This window comes from Procambarus clarkii, chromosome 60, assembly GCF_040958095.1.
Source record: "Procambarus clarkii isolate CNS0578487 chromosome 60, FALCON_Pclarkii_2.0, whole genome shotgun sequence".
In the NCBI taxonomy this organism is placed as follows: Eukaryota; Metazoa; Arthropoda; class Malacostraca; order Decapoda; family Cambaridae; genus Procambarus; species Procambarus clarkii.
In genome coordinates, this window is record NC_091209.1 from 10,440,066 (window position 1) to 10,463,349 (window position 23,284).

The following is a 23,284-nucleotide window of genomic DNA, read 5'->3' on the forward strand; positions in this document are numbered from 1 at the left end:
TATAAGACCACGAGACCAGACAGGATATAAGACCACAAGACCAGACAGGATATAAGACCACGAGACCAGACAGGATATAAGACCACGAGACCAGACAGGATATAAGACCACAAGACCAGACAAGATATAAGACCACGAGACCAGACAGGATATAAGACCACGAGACCAAACAGGATATAAGACCACGAGACCAAACAGGATATAAGACCACAAAACAATGGAATTTCAACCTTTATGTATGACCCTCACATACAGTGACCACAACACAGCAGTTGCAACATCAGGATCTGCGGGTTGGTACAAGAATTCAACCAACTACGAACCACTTAGTTTGATGAAAGGGAGCAGTAGAGCAACAGAGGTACACTTACATCGCATCAGGCTTGGATACCCATGTGCATGGGAGATAGGCTTACAGGTTCCGGAAGATGAGAGGAAATGTCAGCACTGTGGAGAAATGCTCGACAGACCACTGGAACGTTATCTAACACAGTGCACAGTTACAACCACAACAGACCACTGGAACATTATCTAGCACAGTGCATAGTTACGACCACAACAGACCACTGGAACACTATCTAACAGTGCACAGTTGCAAACCCATTAAGATTTCAACTTCGATTCAACAGAGCAGAAGAAGTTGTTAAACACATGGGACAAAATCTTACTGAAGCGACCATACGAGTCATAAATACTCACACTCCGCCCAAGTAAAACAGAAACAAGCAACACTTAGTGGGCCAGCCAGAGGCTTAGGGCCCGCCCAGTGGGCCAGCCAGAGGCTTAGGGCCCACACAGTGGGCCAGCCAGAGGCTTAGGGCCCGCACAGTGGGCCAGCCAGAGGCTTAGGGCCCGCACAGTGGGCCAGCCAGAGGCTTAGGGCCCGCCCAGTGGGCCAGCCAGAGGCTTAGGGCCCGCCCAGTGGGCCAGCCAGAGGCTTAGGGCCCGCCCAGTGGGCCAGCCAGAGGCTTAGGGCCCGCCCAGTGGGCCAGCCAGAGGCTTAGGGCCCACGCAGTGGGCCAGCCAGAGGCTTAGGGCCCGCACAGTGGGCCAGCCAGAGGCTTAGGGCCCGCACAGTGGGCCAGCCAGAGGCTTAGGGCCCGCCCAGTGGGCCAGCCAGAGGCTTAGGGCCCGCACAGTGGGCCAGCCAGAGGCTTAGGGCCCGCACAGTGGGCCAGCCAGAGGCTTAGGGCCCGCCCAGTGGGCCAGCCAGAGGCTTAGGGCCCGCACAGTGGGCCAGCCAGAGGCTTAGGGCCCGCCCAGTGGGCCAGCCAGAGGCTTAGGGCCCGCACAGTGGGCCAGCCAGAGGCTTAGGGCCCGCACAGTGGGCCAGCCAGAGGCTTAGGGCCCGCACAGTGGGCCAGCCAGAGGCTTAGGGCCCGCGCAGTGGGCCAGCCAGAGGCTTAGGGCCCGCACAGTGGGCCAGCCAGAGGCTTAGAGCCCGCACAGTGGGCCAGCCAGAGGCTTAGGGCCCGCCCAGTGGGCCAGCCAGAGGCTTAGGGCCCGCACAGTGGGCCAGCCAGAGGCTTAGGGCCCGCGCAGTGGGCCAGCCAGAGGCTTAGGGCCCGCGCAGTGGGCCAGCCAGAGGCTTAGGGCCCGCCCAGTGGGCCAGCCAGAGGCTTAGGGCCCGCACAGTGGGCCAGCCAGAGGCTTAGGGCCCGCACAGTGGGCCAGCCAGAGGCTTAGGGCCCGCACAGTGGGCCAGCCAGAGGCTTAGGGCCCGCACAGTGGGCCAGCCAGAGGCTTAGGGCCCGCGCAGGAATAGCCCTGTAAAAAAAAGTCACATAATGATTCAGCCAATATTTCCCCTCCTTCACCCGGAGCCACGTCATGGATGACGTCACTGTTACGTCATCAGATTGCCCAAGCGTTGATGACGTACTGACCAGGTGACGCAGAGCCTGTCAATATTAGCATAGTGTGTGTATATATATATATATATATATATATATATATATATATATATATATATATATATATATATATATATATATATATACACGCAGTGGTTAGGTTCCGTTGGCGATTATTTGTATTTGTAGTACGTGGGTGAAGCATTTACAGCGTTGTGGTTCGAACACAAGTCGTCAGCGAAACACTTGTTCCGGAAGTGTTCGGACGTCATCAGTTGCGAGTCGTGTGTAAACCGTTTTTCATTCATAAACAGCTGGGGGTTTGGCGGGTGCATGGAATGGACTCTGGGCCTTTGTTTATGAGGACGGGCTGGTTGATGAGGATGGACTGGTTTATGAGGATGGAGGTGGCGAATTGCATCTATGTAAATGGTTCACCCACGTGCTGTAGAAAGCAGCCCGGCCTCATAAACAATGGCCAGAGTCCATTCCATACACCAGCCAACCCTCCTGTCTATGAGGGGAGGTGAGGGAAGGAGGGGAAGCAGGGTCCATGTTAACATAAGTAGAGACCTTGTCGAGACCAAGGTTGTCTCTCATTACAAGTTAAACTTCAAACGCTGGATAAGCAGTGAGGGAGGGAACTATCAGGTCAGGATAAGGATCTATCAGGGGAAAGTGCCAAGCCATTACAACTATATAGCACTGGGAAGAGGTCAGGATAAGGATTTGGGATGGGACGGAGGAAAGGATGTTGTTGTTGTTATAGATTCAGCTACTCGGAACAAGTTCTAAGTAGCACGGGCTATGGTGAGCCCGTAACTTACCTGGCACAGGAGCGGGGCAAGTAGCACGGGCTATGGTGAGCCCGTAGTGGACTTACCTGGCACAGGAGCGGTGCTCATGTGGGAGGAAAGGAATGGTGACCAACCACTTATAGACAGTCGGGGATTGAACGCCGACCTGCATGAAGCGAGACCGTGGCTCTACCGTCCAGCCCAAGCGGCAGGACCTAGCAGTAACCATCTTAACAGTTATCTTACGTGACCCGGGGAGTTTTGAGTCGCAGATTATAATATATTATTATATATTTATATTTCACCATTCTTACGGAGAAGGAACAAAATGCCTGAAATCGTTGTTAAAGAAGTTTGTTGTTTACATGTACAGCTTTAAGAATTATATGTTATTAATAACTAGTAATTCCCAAGAACTATATTAATGAACTCTTTAAGGATAAAAGAGTTATGTTGTTTATTTACGTATGTATTTATTGTTTTACCAGTAACAAACCAGTAACAAAAGTATAATGATTATATATATATATGTATGTGTGTGTGTATTTGTAGTATGTACATCACCTAGTTGTGCTTGCGGGGGTTGAGCTCTGCTCTTTCGGCCCGCCTCTCAACTGCCAATCAACTGTTTCTACTACTACTATAATTTTTTCCCCCACACCACACACACACACACACACACATAGGAAGCAGCCCGTGACAGATGACTAACTCCCAGGTACCTATTTACTGCTAGGTAACAGGGGCATCAGGGTGAAAGAAACTCTGTCCATTGTTTCTTGCCGGCGCCCGGAATCGAACCGAGGACCACAGGATCACGCGCCCAATGTTCTGTCCGCTCAGCCACCGGCTCCCTGCTACCCGATAACCGGAAAGCATTTTAGACCCGTACACAAGTATACGCGGTATACTCCAATATTATACCACCTTGCTGACCCAGTCTTTACTATTCGATTAAAGAAAGCAGAAAATTGTGTTGTGTTGTAAGGCAGAGGTTTACCAACCCCGGTGATGTCGTTAATGCTCGTACCGTAGTGTACTGACACGCTACTTCACTCTACAATGTTCACTCTAGATCCGGACATAGATTGATGAAGATTAAGCCACCCAAAAGGTGGCACGGGCATGAATAGCCCGTAAGTGGTGGCCCTTTGGAGCCATTACCAGTACCATTAGCTGATACTGGAGATCTGTGGAGGTGCGACTGCACCTCACACTTTATTCCGGTTGAAGTTTTTAACTCCCCCGACGCCCAAGACGCAGTCGTCAATTGTAACGCACGATGCGTCCCGTGTTGCCAGGAGACGCACACGGGCCGTGGACACGTCCACACGCCACACGGAAGTCCACAAGACAATCTGGATTAATCCATAGCTGTCCAAGAAGCAGTATCAACCTCACTTAATATTAACTTAAAATAATGTTCATGGCGCATCACTGCTTATATATACATGTCCACATACATAACTTTGCGTTTGATTAGATGGTATTTAGCGTTAATGATGGCGTGTCCACACCACGGTCCCACATGACCGTTACCTGTGCTGGACCCCCGGGTACAGCTAGCCTAGTTACCCCCCTCATGACGCCCACTTAATAACATGGCAGCCAAGTGGACGGCCACGTGTGTTTTGTTTACATACACCACGTGACGGAGTGACGTCACGGTAAAACAGCGTTCATGCTGTCGTCGCTGTCAACACGACAGCCAAGTGGACGGCCACGTGTGTTTTGTTTACATACACCACGTGGCGGAGTGACGTCACGGAAGAACGGTGTTTATGCTGTTGTAAATCAATCTAAATCAAATTAAATCTCGAAGTTATCTTGAGATGATTTCGGGGCTTAGCGTCCCCGCGGCCCGGTCCTCGACCAGGCCTCCTTTTTCTTACACACCCCCAGGAAGCAGCCCGTAGCAGCTGTCTAACTCCCAGGTACCTATTTACTGCTAGGTGACAGAGGCACCAGGGTGAAAGAAACACTGCCCATAGGTCAAAGCCTCCACCGGGGATCGAACCCGGAACCTCAGGAATATGAACCGAAGCGCTGTCCACTCAGCTGGCAGGCCCCTAATTGTAAAATGTAAATTAATTGTAAAGTTTCGTATTCACAATATACATCAGTTTTGTAACGTGTACAGTGACGGCGTCCATGTGTGAGTGTTCACATACCAGAGGCTTTATGACCAACATTTCCAATTAACTGATTGCAAGTTAACTTCAAGATAAATTTTCGAACGTGTTTCCTCATTTAAGGCAATATTTTTTCTCCTCGAGATTTTGTCAAGTCTATGACAACATATAAAATAGTAGATTACTATGTTAATTTACTGTGAGAAAGCTTACAATATATGACAGATACTGAACAAAAATGTATTTATGTTAGGGAGTGTTTTTCACAATGCAGTATATTTCACAATCTATATCCTGGAAGATTAAATTTATAGTCCTCATTTACAATTATTTAAGTTGCAATTGGACAACTGTAAACCATTTGTCATTAACATTTTCGAAATTTTCACTTCATTGTGTAAAAAGGTGAACGCATTGGAATACATTAGAATAAATTATATCTACCGTAACTACCATTATATTTACTATTTCCTTTAGAGTTTCTGTATTTGTAAGAAAATACCTCTTGAATCTTGAGTCTCCTCATGGTGCGTTGTAGTGGAAGGAAAGGAATGGTGCCCAACCTCTTGGACGGTCGGGGATTGAACGCCGGCATGCAATGAAGCCAGACCGTCGGTCTACCGTCCAGCCCAAGTGGTTGGGCTAGCAGAAAATGACTAAAAGTGGTCATTTCTTAATTTTCTGACGTGTGGTTTTGGTCAGCCATGCTATTGTGCCCCACCGTCTGCATAATGTAGTCACCATCAGTGGGAGCCAGTCGGCCGAGCGGACAGCACACTGTACTTGTGATCCTGTGGCCCTGGGTTCGATCGCAGGCGCCGGCGAGAAACAATGGGCAGAGTTTCTTTCACCCTATGCCCCTGTTACCTAGCAGTAAAATAGGTACCTGGGTGTTAGTCAGCTGTCACGGGCTGCTTCCTGGGGGGTGGAGGCCTGGTCGAGGACCGGGCCGCGGGGACACTAAAAATCCCCGAAATCATCTCAAGATAACCTCAAGATCTCAAGATAACCATATTGTGAGCACATAGCGAGGCTGCTACTTGGGAAGGTGAGTCCAGGCTTATAAACCCCAGTTGTTGGTCTCGTGTTTAAGGCCAGTCAGTCCCGGGACAACGGGGCCAGAATAGCTCGAGCTGCCTCATCCCTTTGTGTGTATTTATACCTCAATAAACTTATTTCAATTTCCTTGCCCGAAACGCAGTGCGTATTAGTGGCTTTAGGTATTGTATGTACTAACTCTATCTACAAATCCAACATTATGTTTGTAACTCATCATCTATGTATGTACTTTTACACGAATACAAATTTGAATTTGAAATTTGAATTTTTCAATTTCCGTAATCCAAAACTAAACTCCTCTGTATATATAAACCATTTAAATGAACAAATTGAGGTTCTTATAAACTTATATTGTGTTATAAACATATATATTGTGTTATTGTCTTATATTGTGTTATAAACCATTTAGTCTATATACACACACATATATATATGGTCTCACCCTCCGACGCTCAAGTTTCAGCCCCGCTCCTGTGCCGGGTAAGTCCATCACGGGTTCACCATAGCCCGTGCTACTTGGAACTTTTAGTTCCCAGTAGCTGAATCTTAAACAACAACAAACTCCGAGGCTCCAATTTGTATTCTTCCGGCGACTTGGTGACGTTTATGAGAGTAGCGGCTCCCTGTGAGGGTGGCTGTTGACCAGGCAACATCCGCCCCCACCCTCACCCTCCTCCTCTTATACTGCGCTCTACACGTGTCTGTCTCAGTACACCGCTCCTCACCACACCACAGAGAGAGCGGCGAGCGCTAAGCTCTTAGCCCTTCACTATTTTCATTGGGGGTATTCTGCATTATTGCATCAACGTTTTTTTGTCCTTCTTGCATATATGCATATATATATATATATATATATATATATATATATATATATATATATATATATATATATATATATATATATATATATATATATATATGTATGCGTCACTCAGCTTTTCAATGGTTGTCTGGTGTACAGGTTCCTGAGCCTATTGGGCTCTATCATATCTACATTTGAAACTGTGTATGGAGTCAGCCTCCACCACATCACTTCCTAATGCATTCCACCTGTTAACTACTCTGACACTGAAAAAGTTCTTTCTAATGTCTCTGTGGCTCATTTGGGTACTCAGCTTCCACCTGTGTCCCCTTGTTCGTGTTCCACCCGTTCTAAAGATTTTGTCTTTGTCCACCCTGTCAATTCTCCTGAGAATTTTGTAGGTAGTTATCATGTCTCCTCCCTATCATGTGTGCGTCATTACGGGGGGGTGGGGGGGGGTGAGGTATGGATTGTGGACATGGACACTTAACTAGCACTCCTTCACTTACACTTAAGCAAGGCCCCCCTCCCCCCTAGATGAGAGAAACTATGAATAAATTTACACTTTACTCAAGTAAGTCAAGACTCATCATCATTTTTGCCATAATACTTTAAATAGGTGTATACCTTGCCATGGTGAATATATCCCCGCGTGACACACCAACCCCTTGCACGCGTCTTACAATTTTGATTTCATAATATTAAAAATACACACAGCCCCGCTCCTGTGCCAGGTAAGTCCACTACGGGCTCACCATAGCCCCGCTCCTGTGCCAGGTAAGTCCACTACGGGCTCACCATAGCCCCGCTCCTGTGCCAGGTAAGTCCACTACGGGCTCACCACAGCCCGTGCTACTTGCCCCGCTCCTGTGCCGGGTAAGTCCACTACGGGCTCACCACAGCCCCGCTCCTGTGCCAGGTAAGTCCACTACGGGCTCACCACAGCCCCGCTCCTGTGCCAGGTAAGTCCACTACGGGCTCACCATAGCCCCGCTCCTGTGCCAGGTAAGTCCACTACGGGCTCACCATAGCCCCGCTCCTGTGCCAGGTAAGTCCACTACGGGCTCACCACAGCCCCGCTCCTGTGCCAGGTAAGTCCACTACGGGCTCACCATAGCCCCGCTCCTGTGCCAGGTAAGTCCACTACGGGCGCACCATCCCGCCAAACACACACCGAAACTACGACGTTGGTACAACGTTCGAACAAGTTTTAACACCTCCTAACCAGTTATAACAACCAATATAGCAAGTTGTAACAACGTTCTAATAGGTCATAAACACGTTAAGCCAAGATGTAACAACTTTATTACAAGTTGTAACAAGCGGAAAATGGAGACAGTTTCGGTTTGTGTTTGCAGGGCATAGCCCCGCTCCTGTGCCAGGTAAGTTACGGGCTCACCATAGCCCGTGCTACTTGCCCCGCTCCTGTGCCAGGTAAGTCCACTACGGGCTCACCATAGCCCGTGCTACTGGGAACGTTTTGTTCCCAGTAGCTGAATCTATGACAACAATATTAAAAACACACTACAGTCTACACCAACTTTTTTATACCAATTAGGGAACAAAAAATAGCAATGAGATGGTACTGCGGAATTGTGTTGAGAAGCTCAGGGACGCAAATATTAACAGAGCTTTGAACTGCGGTACAATATATATAGTTGGAAATGCGATACAATGACCTCTTGACTGTCATACAATACACCTGGAGCTACGATACAAGTGACCTTGAACTACAGTATGAAAACACGCGTCACAGGTGGTGTCCTGTGACCTCTATGGTCCTCACCATAGCCCGTGCTACTGGCAACGTTGGAAATGCGATACAATGACCCCTTGACTGCCATACAATACACCTGGAGCTACGATACAAGTGACCTTGAACTACAGTATGAAAACACGCGTCACAGGTGGTGGTTTTTTTATTTTATTTTTTTTTATTTTTTTTTTATTATTTTCTACCACAGACGTGGCCACACATTTACAATGCTAACCAGCATATATGTCACAGGTGGTGTCCTGTGACGCGCCAGGCCAAGGGACGAAGTGTTTGACCTCGGCGACCTTGGCTGATCGATTCCATTCACCCACCGCTGAATCGCACACCTTTTGACACGCTCTTTGTAAATAAATCACGGTCTTGGCTGTTTTAGCAGAGAAGCTTGTATTGTCCGTGGCCTTAATGGCCTTCATGACCAGGCAGAGGTCACCAACCCCACACCCACACAACACAGAGCTGAGGGGTCAGTGAGCCAGAGCTCAACCCCTCTGCAAGCACAACTAGGTGAGTGGAACTAGGTGAGTGAGTACACATACACCAGGAATATGTAAAGAATCTGAAGGAAGAGTCATACTGCCTCTTATACATGTATGTATGTATGTAGTATGTATACATACATACTACATACATGTAAGAGATAAAGTTGCCTGGAAACAAAATTGGCCGTGTTTTAACAGTGCTTTACCTGTTAACTGTTTGCCTTTAATAGAGTTAAAGTGTTACAGTTTAACTGTTAACAGTTGAAACACCGATAAAACACTTTAACAGTTAAACTGTAACACTTTAACTCTGTTAAAGGCAAAAAGTTAACAGTTAAAACACTGATAAAACACTTCACCTGTTTGCCTCTAACAAAGGCAAACAGGAGTAAAAGAGCGTTACTAAATATATAGAGTTTAGAAAGTAAGTAAAGTACAACGTACAAGAAAGAAGAATAAAGTAATATGAACAGCAGTACATGAGTACTGTGAGGATGACGTAGCATCTAAGGCCAAGGATCAACCTAAACTGGTGTATATAACAACAGTTGAAGGTAGATATACAAAAAAAATGATGAAGCGATATCGCGGAGGAACTACCTAAGATTTCGAAGATGGTTTCGAAGTTATATAAATATCAAGAAGCCAGAAGTGGTGAGCAAAAGACAAGTATTCCCCTTCTAAGTATTAATGGAACATAAGACTTTTAGTTCTAAACATTAACATGGATTCAGTGAAGTAAAACCCAGCCTGACCGGCCTTAATGATGAAAGTTCCTCGACAATATGACACCTATGAAACGAGAGAGAGAGAGAGAGAGAGAGAGAGAGAGAGAGAGAGAGAGAGAGAGAGAGAGAGAGAGAGAGAGAGAGAGAGAGAGAGAGAGAGAGAGAGAGAGAGAGAGAGAGAGAAAAGAGAGAAAGAGAGAGAGCTTAGTTTTCTTTAATTATTAGAATGATTTTGACACTTCTTTCCATGCGACTCTTCCGCTGGTGTAAAAGCTGTAAAGGGGAGTGAATGTGTACATTATAGGAGTTAGACCAAGACTCGCGGGAGATGCATGAGAATGGAGGGAGGTGATGGGTGGGGTACCGCAAGGGTCGTAGGTACAGGGGCTTGTGTTTCTAATATCAATGTTTGCTCATAAGGCTATACTGAGGATCAGGATCGGAACACAGAATAGAAACGCATCGCAAAATTATCTAGCCTCTAGAGGTGGTCTGAGAAATGTTTACTGTTTGTTAACTTAAGCAAATGTAAAGGTGCGGGGATAGGAAGATGTGCTACTTGGACACACACACACACACAGTGTGGTCTGGGTAGGTAGCTGGGTGGACAGCGCGCAGGACTCGTAATTCTATGGCCCGGGTTCGATTCCTGGACCAGGCAGCAACAAAATGGGCAAACTTTCTTTAACACTGGTGTCCCTGTTACCTAACAGTAAATGGGTACCTGGGAGGTAGACAGCTGTTACGGAGCTGCTTCCTGGGGGGTGAACAAAATTGTTAGTTATTAGTAACAGTTGACTGACAGTTGAGAGGCGGGCCGAAAGAGCAGAGCTCAACCCCCGCAAACACAACTAGGTGAACACAACTAGGTAATTACACAAATCTGGCTGTGTGTAAATTACACACAGCCAGAAACATCGATGTAGAAGAAGTTCAAAAGTCATAGAAATTTTGAAGTATTTATAAAAAATACTACATATAGATATGTAGGTAGGTAGGAAACATAGGTAGTAAGGTGGACATGATAGTAAGGTGGACATGATAGTAAGGTGGACATGATAGTAAGGTGAACATGATAGTAAGGTGAACATGATAGTAAGGTGAACATGATAGTAAGGTGAACATGGTAGAAGGGAGGAGGCCAGGGCAGGTGAGCAGATCAATAACATCAAGGTTGCTGAGCCTGCTTCCCTCCCTCCCTTTTCTCCCTTTCTCCCATTCTCCCTCTCTCTTTCTCTCTCTCTCTACCTCTCTCTCTACCTCTCTCTCTACCTCTCTCTCTCTACCTCTCTCTCTCTACCTCTCTCTCTCTCTCTCTCTCTCTCTCTCTCTCTCTCTCTCTCTCTCTCTCTCTCTCTCTCTCTCTCTCTCTCTCTCTCTCTCTCTCTCTCTCTCTCTCTCTCTCTCTCTACCTCTCGCTCTCCCCCCCCCCCCGCCTCACCCTCCACTCCCTATCCTTCCCCTTCAACCCCCTTCCCTATCCATCTCCTGCCACCCCATCCCCCTCCCTCCCTCAGCACTGGGGACAGGTAGACGACCTGATATACTGTCAGACGGACGAGCAGGGAATGTGTCATCGACAGCGGCCCCCCCGTACAGCGGCCACCCTCGTACAGCGGCCACCCCCATACAGCGGCCACCCCCCGTACAGCGGCCACCCTCATACAGCGGCCACCCCTATACAGCGGCCACCCCCCGTACAGCGGCCACCCTCATACAGCGGCCACCCCCCGTACAGCGGCCACCCTCATACAGCGGCCACCCTTATACAACGGCCACCCCCCGTACAGCGGCCACCCTCATACAGCGGCCACCCCCGTACAGCGGCCACCCTCATACAGCGGCCACCCCGTACAGCGGCCACCCCCGTACAGCGGCCACCCTCATACAGCGGCCACCCCGTACAGCGGCCACCCCCATACAGTGGCCACCCCCATGCAGCGGCCACCCCCATTCAGCGGCCACCCTGTACAGCGGCCACCCCCATACAGCGGCCACCCCGTACAGCGGCCACCCCCAAACAGCGGCCACCCCTATACAGCGGCCACCCTCATACAGTGGCCACCCCGTACAGCGGCCACCCCCATTCAACGGCCACCCCCATACAGCGGCCACCCCGTACAGCGGCCACCCCCATACAGCGGCCACCCCCATACAGCGGCCACCCCGTACAGCGGCCACCCCCATACAGCGGCCACCCCCATACAGCGGCCACCCCCATACAGCGACCAGACACTTGGTCTTACTGGCAATGGATTCGTAAGAGTCAGCACCGTGAGGAAGGTCACGGGCTGGTGAGTGAGGCGGAGGTGTTCTCTTTTGTCTACGGGGAGTGTTCTGTGTTCTCTTGTGTAGGAGAGTCATACAGATGGCTCCTCGATTATAACCTCCAGCAAGTGTAAGGTAATTAAGATATAAACGAGGAAACTTGAGGCGGGAAGGAAACTGCACAATAACCTAACGCATCTAGTAAAATAGTAAACATGATAAATAATGTAGAGGTTTGCAACATGGCACTTGCTAGAACTATACGCCTAAGATACGAAGATATGTTCAAGTAATTCATGCTTGGAACTGGAGAGAGGAAGACAGCAAGAGGGAAATACTCACGATGGACAAGGACAGCCCTTGAACACGGAGATGATATATGAGGAGGAAGCTGGCAACACAGATGAGCCCGGAGATGAAAGAAACTCGTCCGCAGGCAGGATGCTCAACTAGTGGAATCCGCCTCCATCCACAGCTTCAGGAGCAAATATAGCAAGACCTGCTACCTAAACTGATTTAAACGCACCAGGGACACTTAGCTAGGTGGTAGGTCTCAACGAGCTCACCACCACTACCTCCACCATCACCACCACCACCACCACCTCCACCATCACCACCTCCACCACCACCACCTCCACCATCACCACCACCTCCACCACCTCCACCACCACCACCACCACCACCACCACCACCTTCATCACCACCATCATCACCACCACCACCTTCATCACCACCACTACCTCCACCATCACCACCACCAACACAAGCACCACAACTACTGCCACCACCAGTACCATCCTGACCACCACCATCACAACCAATATTTGACTGGTTGCTAGCCAGGAAATATTACTATATAAACATGACTTATCTTGAAGTTCCTCACCTAATGCTCCACCTTCACCCATCCCTCCCCTGACTCCACCTCCACCCATCCCTCCCCTGACCCCACCTCCACCCATCCCTCCCCTGACCCCACCTCCACCCATCCCTCCCCTGACCCCACCTCCACCCATGAAGTTATGCTAGGCTTGGCACTTGGGCCCACAGAGCACCAAGGCCATCTCTGGCACCACCCCGCTGGTACTCTGTATCTCCAGACCTTAGTCTGACCTTACTCATGTACTCCAGACATCAGGTGTTCAGTACTCTAATAAAGCAGGTTCTCGCACTCTTACACACAGGCCTTCTCTCTCCCTGTGCTCTGAAACCCACCAGGGGACCTATAATTCACACAGCCTCACGCATCTTTGGTTCCTCTAGCATTAAGTGCGTCTATAGTTTAAGTGTTTTGATTTGAGTGTGTGGTCGCGTCTTGGCTGTGTTTATCTGTTTAGAACTATGTAATTTTTTTTTAATAATTCTGCGAAACTGGAAAAAACACATTATTAGCTCTGCTTGTGAATTAGATTCTTTAGCTGTCGAGTAACAAATTATCACTACTTGTCAGTGTTTAAGTGAAGAGCAGTGTTGCTTGAGAGGTTACAAGTTTGGTTTCATTTAAATTTTGCTCCGATGGGCGAATTTATTTCCATAGCAGCATGTACAACACTCCCCAATAGGAAGAAGACCCGCTGGGTTGTTCATCCTGTCACTTGTACCCAGACACAGCTGGGACTTGCTTAACTGTCTCAAGTGAACAGCTCCTCAAACAAGAAGATTAACATTTGTCAACCCTTAAGTGCTTACTTTGTCTTGCGGGTGCAACATGGTGGACTCTCTTTTAAGAACAGTATCAATATTTGACAAATATAGTATTTTCCTAACTCAAACAATGTGGGGTTTATTATTCTACATATATTTCTAATGTCTCTGAGATGTTCACATTCTCTGAGATAGTGGTCAAGGCGGTGTCCGTCACTCTCATCATAGATTCTGCAACTCCGCTGCTCAACTGTTGTCTCCATTCCGAATCTCCATGGATATTTGTATTCTTGTTTTTTTACGGGACATATTTACTGATTCTCTCCCGCGTCCACCTCCTCTTCGTCCATAATGATCAAGATTGCCAGCTGTAACCATGTTGTACCATCGTACAGATTCACTGGTTTGTGCTTCTATCCTCCTTTCCTCAGTTACCTTGTCACGGCGATGTTGCCTGATGATTCCTCTAATTTGTAGAAGAGTCATGGGTGTGAAGTATTCAATATGGTCTCCTTCAGCGCCTTCAGCAGCCAGCACATCTGCTCGTTCATTCCCACATATTCCAACATGGGAGGGGACCCACAGAAACTTGACGACTCTTCCCTGGTTGGTTGGTACTCTCACAGCTCTCTTGATCTCAGCGACTATCGCAGGATTTTCTGCCCGATTTTTTATTAAGGCTTTGTAGCGCTGCTTTTGAATCAGTGCAGATCACTGCACCGTTAGTGTTTCTTTCAAGGACTCTTAACGCCATAACAATGGCAGTTAGCTCTGCTGGCGTTGAAGAGGCTTTTTCAGCAGCGGAGACTATTGAGTTTAAGAGGTTTGGGCACTGGATGTTAAGAGCACAAGGGGTGAAAGAAAGTACTGCTGTGGAATACTTTTATGGGAATATATACAAGAGTTGTTACATTCTTGTACAGCCACTAGCACGTACACCGTTTTGGGCAGGTCCTTAGTCTAAATTTTCCCCGGAATACGACCCGTCAAATCGTTTTAACAACCAGGTACCCATTCACTGCTGGGCGAACAGAGGCTACAGTTAAGGATTGGCGCCCAGTCAATCCTCCCCGGCCAGGATACGAATCCAGGCCAAAGCGCTCGCGAAGCGCCGGGCGAGTGTCTTCCCATTGCGCCACTGAGACTGCTATGTCGCAGGGGTGCCATGGCGCAGTGGTGCCATTTCACCACTGTCCCCCGTGGTCATTTGTCCCACAATAAAACCCTTTGGTAATCCGATACTTTTCACATCTCTGGCCTCGTGTACTCTTGTACTGGTATTGGCGATATTTAGCGCCTTTGGAATATCCCGCGACACTGATGACGCTACATAGTCTCCCCGGCTTGGTGCCTTGTGTTGATAATTACTGACTTATGGCTGCAGGCATCCATATGCCGCTGTCATCCAGTCCCCAGTCCCCTAGCCTCACCCAGCTGAGGGTCCAGGCTGCCTCACCCACCGTCCAACCGTCCGGCTGCTCATCCCGTCCTCTGGAACAGTACACTACATTTTGACGCAAAAATTGACGTGATGCCGCGTTTTCTATTCGTGGGTCCTCTGTTGGGCTCGGTTCAGGCAATTTAATACAATAGTGACGTTGGGCAGGGTGGAGAGGAAGGGTTGAGTGCCTCTGAGCTAGTGGTGACGTACCCAGCTTCCCGGGCACGCCTCATCTTGCCCTCTACTGTCACCACCTGGAAGAAATACACATACATATTATACATCTATATTGACCAGGTATATACATCTGTATCAACCAGGCTGTGACTCATACGTCAGGCTGCGAGCAGCCGCGTCTAACAGCCTGGTTGATCAGTCCAGCAACCAGGAGGCCTGGTCGACGACCGGGCCGCGGGGACACTAAGCCCCGGAAGCACCTCAAGGTAGCTCAAGGTACCTCCATATGCAGACGATTATACGACTTGATAATGGTCCAGGACGGACTGAAACATCGTCGCTTCTCCATCTTCTGATGTGCGGTTTGGTCATCATACATCTGTATTATGCATATGTATTGTATGTATACACATGCTATATCCATATGTATTGTATGTATACACATGCTATATCTGTAGCTTACAGAGCTACCGATATCTTAAACGGCTTCATCCTTTTAGAAGAGTCTCTGGTCGTTGTGTGCATTTGTAGCACAAAGATCCACAGGAACTCCACAAATGGTCAGAAGACTGGCAAATGCTGTTTAATATAGACAAATGCACGAACGACCTTGTATGTGAGGCATAACAACCCACGCCACGTTTAACAGCATTACCTTGCAGCATTTTGATGAAGACAAGAACCTTGGAGTCAAGGGAAAAGAACTGAAATACTGGCGCTCTCACTTGTAAGAAAATCTAACCAAACCGTCGGTTTGATCAAGGGAATCTTTGACATTAAGGAAACAAAGGTAGTTATATAACTGTGTAAATCTCTGGTGCGCCCCCACCTGGATTATTGCAGCCAGGTATGGAGACCTCATCTTCAGCAAGACATAAAGCTTCATTGGAGAAAGTGCAACACCGAGCAACAAAAATCATTCCAGAACTATGCAGGCGATGAGTCACAATAACGTGGCTGAAGTATGTTGACCAGACCACACACTAGAAGTTGAAGGGACGACGACGTTTCGGTCCGTCCTGGACCATTCTCAAGTCGATCGACTTGAGAATGGTCCAGGACGGACCGAAACGTCGTCGTCCCTTCAACTTCTAGTGTGTGGTCTGGTCAACATTCCAGAACTAAGTCACCTCTCATACCAGGAACGGTTGAGGGCCACTGCAGGGTTAACAACACTGCACACCAGGCATGACAGGGCGGATCTCGTCAAAACGTTCAAAATACTGAACAATTTGGAGGATGTTGATCTGGACGACAACTTCAAAAGGTGAGGTGTAACACAAACAAGGAGCAACGATTTCAAGCTCAACAAGCCACAGTGTAGGACTGAGACCAGAAGATGCTTTTTCACTCACAGGGCTATAAACTCATGAAACCGCCTACCCGCCGAAGCCGTAAATGCCAAAATTGCTGAACTTTAAATTCCAGCTTGTAAAAGTCACCAGGACAAATGAGGTGACATTTGACAAGCCGCCGACTTCCTGTCCTCATCGATGCCACTAGAGTATTAGTGGCCCTCAGGTAAATTTAGGAACCAGTATACACGACTGGTATACCAGAACACCAGTGGACAAGTAGGACTCGTCGTGGCTCGGGAAATGTGTAAGTACTTTATTCATAATGATGTGCTGCCCGAAATCTTAGCGAAGTATCCAAAATTTGCTTACTGTAGGTAATGCATGTACATGCCAGTAAAGCTGCCGCCCAGTTGGGTGGGTGTGGAGCACATGACTGTAAAGCTGCCGCCCAGTTGGGTGGGTGTGGAGCACATGACTGTAAAGCTGCCGCCTAGTTGGGTGGGTGTGGAGCACATGACTGTAAAGCTGCCGCCCAGTTGGGTGGGTGTGGAGCACATGACTGTAAAGCTGCCGCCCAGTTGGGTGGGTGTGGAGCACATGACTGTAAAGCTGCCGCCTAGTTGGGTGGGTGTGGAGCACATGACTGTAAAGCTGCCGCCCAGTTGGGTGGGTGTGAAGCAAGACTAGTAACTGTGTGACTCACCATAGATGTAAAGTGCCTTGTATAGTGAATGTTGTGAGCCTCTTGTTGAAGCACTTGTGTTACAAAAGATTATTGATGTATTTGTGTAGGTGATTAAATATATGTGTATGTATATTTGTATACGTATATATATATGCACATGCATGTATGAGTATGTGTACATATATATATAACATTAACAATTTTGTAACTAGCGTCAAAAATTGTTATTTGCTTAATTAAACGAACTAGACGGTTCAGTTTCTGAACCGATTATGTGCCTCTGTAATCCTTAACACCACCCCCCACGGGATGGGTATGGGGTGCATAATAAAGAAAGAAAGAAATTAAATTCTGGCTCTGGAGGAAACAGCTAGGTTGTCCGTGTGATCACCCATCCAATTACTGGTCAGATCCAACGCCTTAACCAAACTCAGCACCAGTGAGAGAACGCGGTTTATCAGGGAGAGCAACACTATACTGTTCTGTGCACTGTAAGGGCGCTTAACATACACAGAAGGTTGCACAGGGTGTTATTCGCACACACACACACACACACACACACACACACACACACACACACACACACACACACACACACACACACACACACACACACACACACACACACACACACACACACACACACACACACACACACACACACACACACACACACACACACACACAAAACGTTCATACCAAAACAGAGATGCAGGGCCAGAAAACAGGATTGGAAAACATCTCTCACTGATGCTTGTCACCTCCAAGGTGTCACCCCCTACAACCACTCCCCCTCCAAGGTGTCACCCCCTACAACCACTCCCCCTCCAAGGTGTCACCCACTACAACCATTCACCCCCTACAACCATTCACCCCCTCCAAGGTGTCACCCACTACAACCACTCCCCCTACAACCATTCACCCCCTCCAAGGTGTCACCCACTACAACCACTCCCCCTTCAACCATTCACCCCCTACAACCATTCACCCCCTCCAAGGTGTCACCCACAACAACCCCCCCCCCCTCCCACTAACAACACTCTCTCCCCTGGTCCTCGTCGACCTCTGCTCAGCGCTCGGAGGGGGGGGGGCGGGAATAACTGAGGATTTATTGACATGTCCGAAGTAAGATGGAAGCGATACGGAAGAGAAATGATTGGATGGAAACGTTATGACGTCAGCAAGTAGTTCAGACGTGAGTGGTAGGTCAGGATTGCATGAGCCAATGATTGGAGGAGAATGTTGTGACGTCAACAAGGCGCCGAGCCGTGAGTGGTGGTCGAGTATCGTATGAGAGCCAATTACGAGAAGCTCAACCGTGAGTGGTGGGTGAGGTTGATGTGGACACCAATCTCCGGTGCTTCCTTGGTCTGACCTCACGTGACCTTTCCTGTACTACAGTTGACCTACAGTGCATCAGTCCCCACTACAGCTTTACTTAAACCTCTAGTACTTGTGTAAGTACCGTTGTAACTAAACTACCTTTCAACTATTATGTACTTAACCTCAAACATACAGGTATTGTACTCAGACTTGTAACTCTACTGAAACTTGTAGACACTTGTACTGAAACACATGTCACGTGGGACACGAACAAGGGGATACAGGTGGAGGCTGAGTACCCACATGAGCCACAGAGACGTTAGAAAAAACTTTTTCAGTGTCAGAGTAGTTAACGGATGGAATGCATTAGGCAGTGATGTGGTGGAGGCTGACTCTATACACAGTTTCAAGTGTAGATATGATAGAGCCCAGTAGGCTCAGGAATCTGTACACCAGTTGATGGACAGTTGAGAGGCAGGACCAAAGAGCCAAAGCTCAACCCCCGCAAGCACAACTAGGTTAGTACAACTAGGAAAGTACATTTATAATACATGTTGTCAGTTACAATGTTTGAGGAAACTTGTACACTTGAAGGACAAGTGCAACGAACAGATGTACTTGTTCTAAAGTGTGTATATGAATCGATTAACTGTCAATCATATTTACTCATAATTACACAGGTATATTTTCTGTTTATAATTGTTTACAACATGAACTGGAGCAGCGAGAAGTCCTGTCTGTGACTCAGACGCCTCACATTACAGAATTATAATTCTGAGCATTGAAACAAAATACTCGAAATGCTTATTATTATTAATAGTTAATATGCGGTCTGTACATCGCGGAATATTGTTATTACTTAAACTTAGAAACACACACTGGCCACACAAAGGGTTCACCGGCTGGCCACATTCATGTAAAGTAACACACACTGGCCACACAAAGGGTTCACCGGCTGACCACATTCATGTAAAGTAACACACACTGGCCACACAAAGGGTTCACCGGCTGGCCACATTCATGTAAAGTAACACACACTGGCCACACAAAGGGTTCACCGGCTGGCCACATTCATGTAAAGTAACACACACTGGCCACACAAAGGGTTCACCGGCTGACCACATTCATGTAAAGTAACACACACTGGCCACACAAAGGGTTCACCGGCTGGCCACATTCATGTAAAGTAACACACACTGGCCACACAAAGGGTTCACCGGCTGGCCACATTCATGTAAAGTAACACACACTGGCCACACAAAGGGTTCACCGGCTGGCCACATTCATGTAAAGTAATGAAGTAGTTTAACAACAGAAAAAGTAAATTACCAACGGCAACACAGACTTTATGCAACAGCAACATTGTACACAAATTATAATAGTTCAAAAATGATCATTTATTTGCGACTATTATTTTTAGTATTTTGTTACTCCTCTAGATTTTTCTCTTAGCTGGAGGAGCATTGGCCATTTAAAGATGATGTGGAATCTGAAAAGTAGAAAAAAAATACAATTAGAAATAAAATCACCGGGTTAAAAAAAACTGAAACGAAATTTAGGCCAGTTAACGTCATGTCAATTTTTAGAAGTGTTAATTCGCTTGTTTCACAGCTGCATTCCTATTTCCTTTGTACTTTTAAAATCTATTAAAAGGTGACAGTTTAAATGATAAAAACTTCAGTAACCTTTGTGTGGGCCGCAGGTGTGTATGCTTGCAAAGGGCCGCATGTCTGACATGCCTGAATTGTATTATTATTTGTAATACACATCACGTCAAAGAGATGATGTAACACATGTCCCCTCCACAGGTGCGCCTGGTCCGGGGCCGAGTCTCAACACACAGCTCAGGTAAGAGATCTCAACCTGACGGGATGCCGCATGTTGTCAGTAACCCGACTCCTTGTGACACCACTTGTATCATGCCATCAATCACCCAGCCAGAAGTCCTCCTACTTGCTGCCCCTCTTCACAAGTTGTATAGTACTATACTGCCCCGCCGCACCGTGGTCACATTGAGGCGTTAATCTCATTCAGTTCCTCCAGTCATCCGTGCTCAGCTGGTTGAGCTCTGGCTCTTTGGTCCCGCCTCTCAACTGTCAATCAACTGGAGAAGCGTAGGAAGAAGTATTAGATCTGTTGTGTCAATGGTCTTAGATCTGTTGGGAGATCAACCTACATCTTAAGAGACTCAGGCTACATCTTACAGACTCAGGCTACATCTTAGAGACTCAGGTTACATCTTAGAGACTCAGGCTACATCTTAGAGACTCAGGCTACATCTTAGAGACTCAGGCTACATCTTAGAGACTCATGCTACATCTTAGAGACTCAGGCTACATCTTAGAGACTCAGGCTACATCTTAGAGACTCAGGCTACATCTTAGAGACTCAGGCTACATCTTAGAGACTCAGGCTACATCTTAGAGACTCAGGTTACAGCTTAGAGACTTTTTTCCAGATCACTTGTTCAACCACCTCCTCCTCCTAAGGTTCCCCAACGTCAAGAAACTGTCGTACTAAAGTGCCCTTATCCTAACCAACCAGAGGACCCAAAACAGAAAACGGGACAGTACATCACTTTCGCGAGCCGCTTCCATTTTCTGTTACGACAATTTCTAGCCCTATGTAACGCATACGATCGAAATGCGACGTTCTTTGTAGAGCGTGAGTAGTTATTAGGCTGGTTATAAGTAGCCATAACTATATTATGAGAGGTTATAAGGTTGTGAGTAGTTATAAGACTGGTTATCTGCTTTGTACGATATGCCATCCTCATACTGGTTCATAACTTGTACGGTACCGTCCTCATACTGGTTCATCACTTGTACGATACTATCCTCATACTGGTTCATAACTTGTACGATACTATCCTCATACTGGTTCATAACTTGTACGATACCATCCTCATACTGGTTCATTGCTTGTGCGATACCGTCCTCATACTGGTTCATTGCTTGTACGATACCGTCTCATACTGGTTCATCACTTGTACGATACCATCCTCATACTGGTTCATAACTTGTACGATACTATCCTCATACTGGTTCATAACTTGTACGATACCATCCTCATACTGGTTCATAACTTGTACGATACTATCCTCATACTGGTTCATCACTTGTACGATACCATCCTCATACTGGTTCATAACTTGTACGATACTATCCTCATACTGGTTCATCACTTGTACGATACTATCCTCATACTGGTTCATAACTTGTACGATACTATCCTCATACTGGTTCATCACTTGTACGATACTATCCTCATACTGGTTCATCACTTGTACGATACTATCCTCATACTGGTTCATAACTTGTACGATACCGTCCTCATACTGGTTCATCACTTGTACGATACTATCCTCATACTGGTTCATAACTTGTATGATACTATCCTCATACTGGTTCATAACTTGTACGATACTATCCTCATACTGGTTCATAACTTGTACGATACTATCCTCATACTGGTTCATAACTTGTACGATACCGTCCTCATACTGGTTCATCACTTGTACGATACCGTCCTCATACTGGTTCATAACTTGTACGATACCGTCCTCATACTGGTTCATCACTTGTTCGATACCGCCCTCATACTGGTTCATAACTTGTACGATACCGTCCTCATACTGGTTCATCACTTGTACGATACCGCCCTCATACTGGTTCATAACTTGTACGATACTATCCTCATACTGGTTCATCACTTGTACGATACTATCCTCATACTGGTTCATCACTTGTACGATACTATCCTCATACTGGTTCATCACTTGTACGATACTATCCTCATACTGGTTCATCACTTGTACGATACTATCCTCATACTGGTTCATCACTTGTACGATACCGCCCTCATACTGGTTCATAACTTGTACGATACTATCCTCATACTGGTTCATCACTTGTACGATACTATCCTCATACTGGTTCTTCACTTGTACGATACTATCCTCATACTGGTTCATCACTTGTACGATACCGCCCTCATACTGGTTCATAACTTGTACGATACTATCCTCATACTGGTTCATCACTTGTACGATACTATCCTCATACTGGTTCATAACTTGTACGATACTGTCCTCATACTGGTTCATCACTTGTACGATACTATCCTCATACTGGTTCTTCACTTGTACGATACTATCCTCATACTGGTTCTTCACTTGTACGATACTATCCTCATACTGGTTCATCAATGCTGTTTTGATTATACTTTCTGCCTCCATGTGCTGCCTGTTTCTGTCCAACCAGACAGTGATTGGTTGGACAGAACCGGACAGAACCATACTCCCCAAGTCCGGCCCGGGGGCCATAGGTTTGACTTGTGAGAGCTTGGTTCATCAGGCTGTTGCTTGGAGCAGCCCGCATGTGGAAACTCTCCATGCTTCCTCCTTAACATGTGCTTGCTCTGTGTGTGTGTGTGTAATTACCTAAGTGTAATTACAGGATGAGAGCTACGCTCGTAGTGTCCCGTCTTCCCAGCACTCTTTGTCATATTACGTTATGAAACTACTGACGGTCTTGGCCTCCACCACCTTCTCCCCTAACTTGTTCCAACCGTCTACCACTCTGTTTTGCGAAAGTGAATTTTCTTCTTCGGCATCTGTGTTTAGCTAATTTAAATCTATGACCTCTTGTTCTTGAAGTTCCAGGTCTCAGGAAATCTTCCTTATCGATTTTATAAATTCCTGTTACTATTTTGTACGTAGTGATCATATCACCTCTTTCTTCTGTCTTCTAGTTTTGGCATATTTAATGCCTCTAACCTCTCTCCTCGTAGCTCTTGCCCTTCAGTTCTGAGAGCCACTTA

General features: G+C 47.0%; 1 protein-coding gene across 1 annotated transcript; it reads right to left on the reverse strand.

Annotated features, from left to right (window-relative positions):
* Positions 1-21,410: 21,410 nt before the first annotated feature.
* LOC123766940 (repetitive organellar protein-like) lies at positions 21,411-22,700 on the reverse strand. Its single transcript, XM_045756430.1, has one exon. It carries the CDS (start codon positions 22,698-22,700, stop codon positions 21,411-21,413), a length of 1,290 nt encoding a protein of 429 aa, XP_045612386.1.
* Between the last annotated feature and the right edge of the window lie 584 nt (positions 22,701-23,284).

Coding starts and splice junctions, on each gene's coding strand:
- LOC123766940 (XM_045756430.1), bottom strand. CDS start 22,700: ATGGAGGCAGAAAGTATAATCAAAACAGCATTGATGAACCAGTATGAG.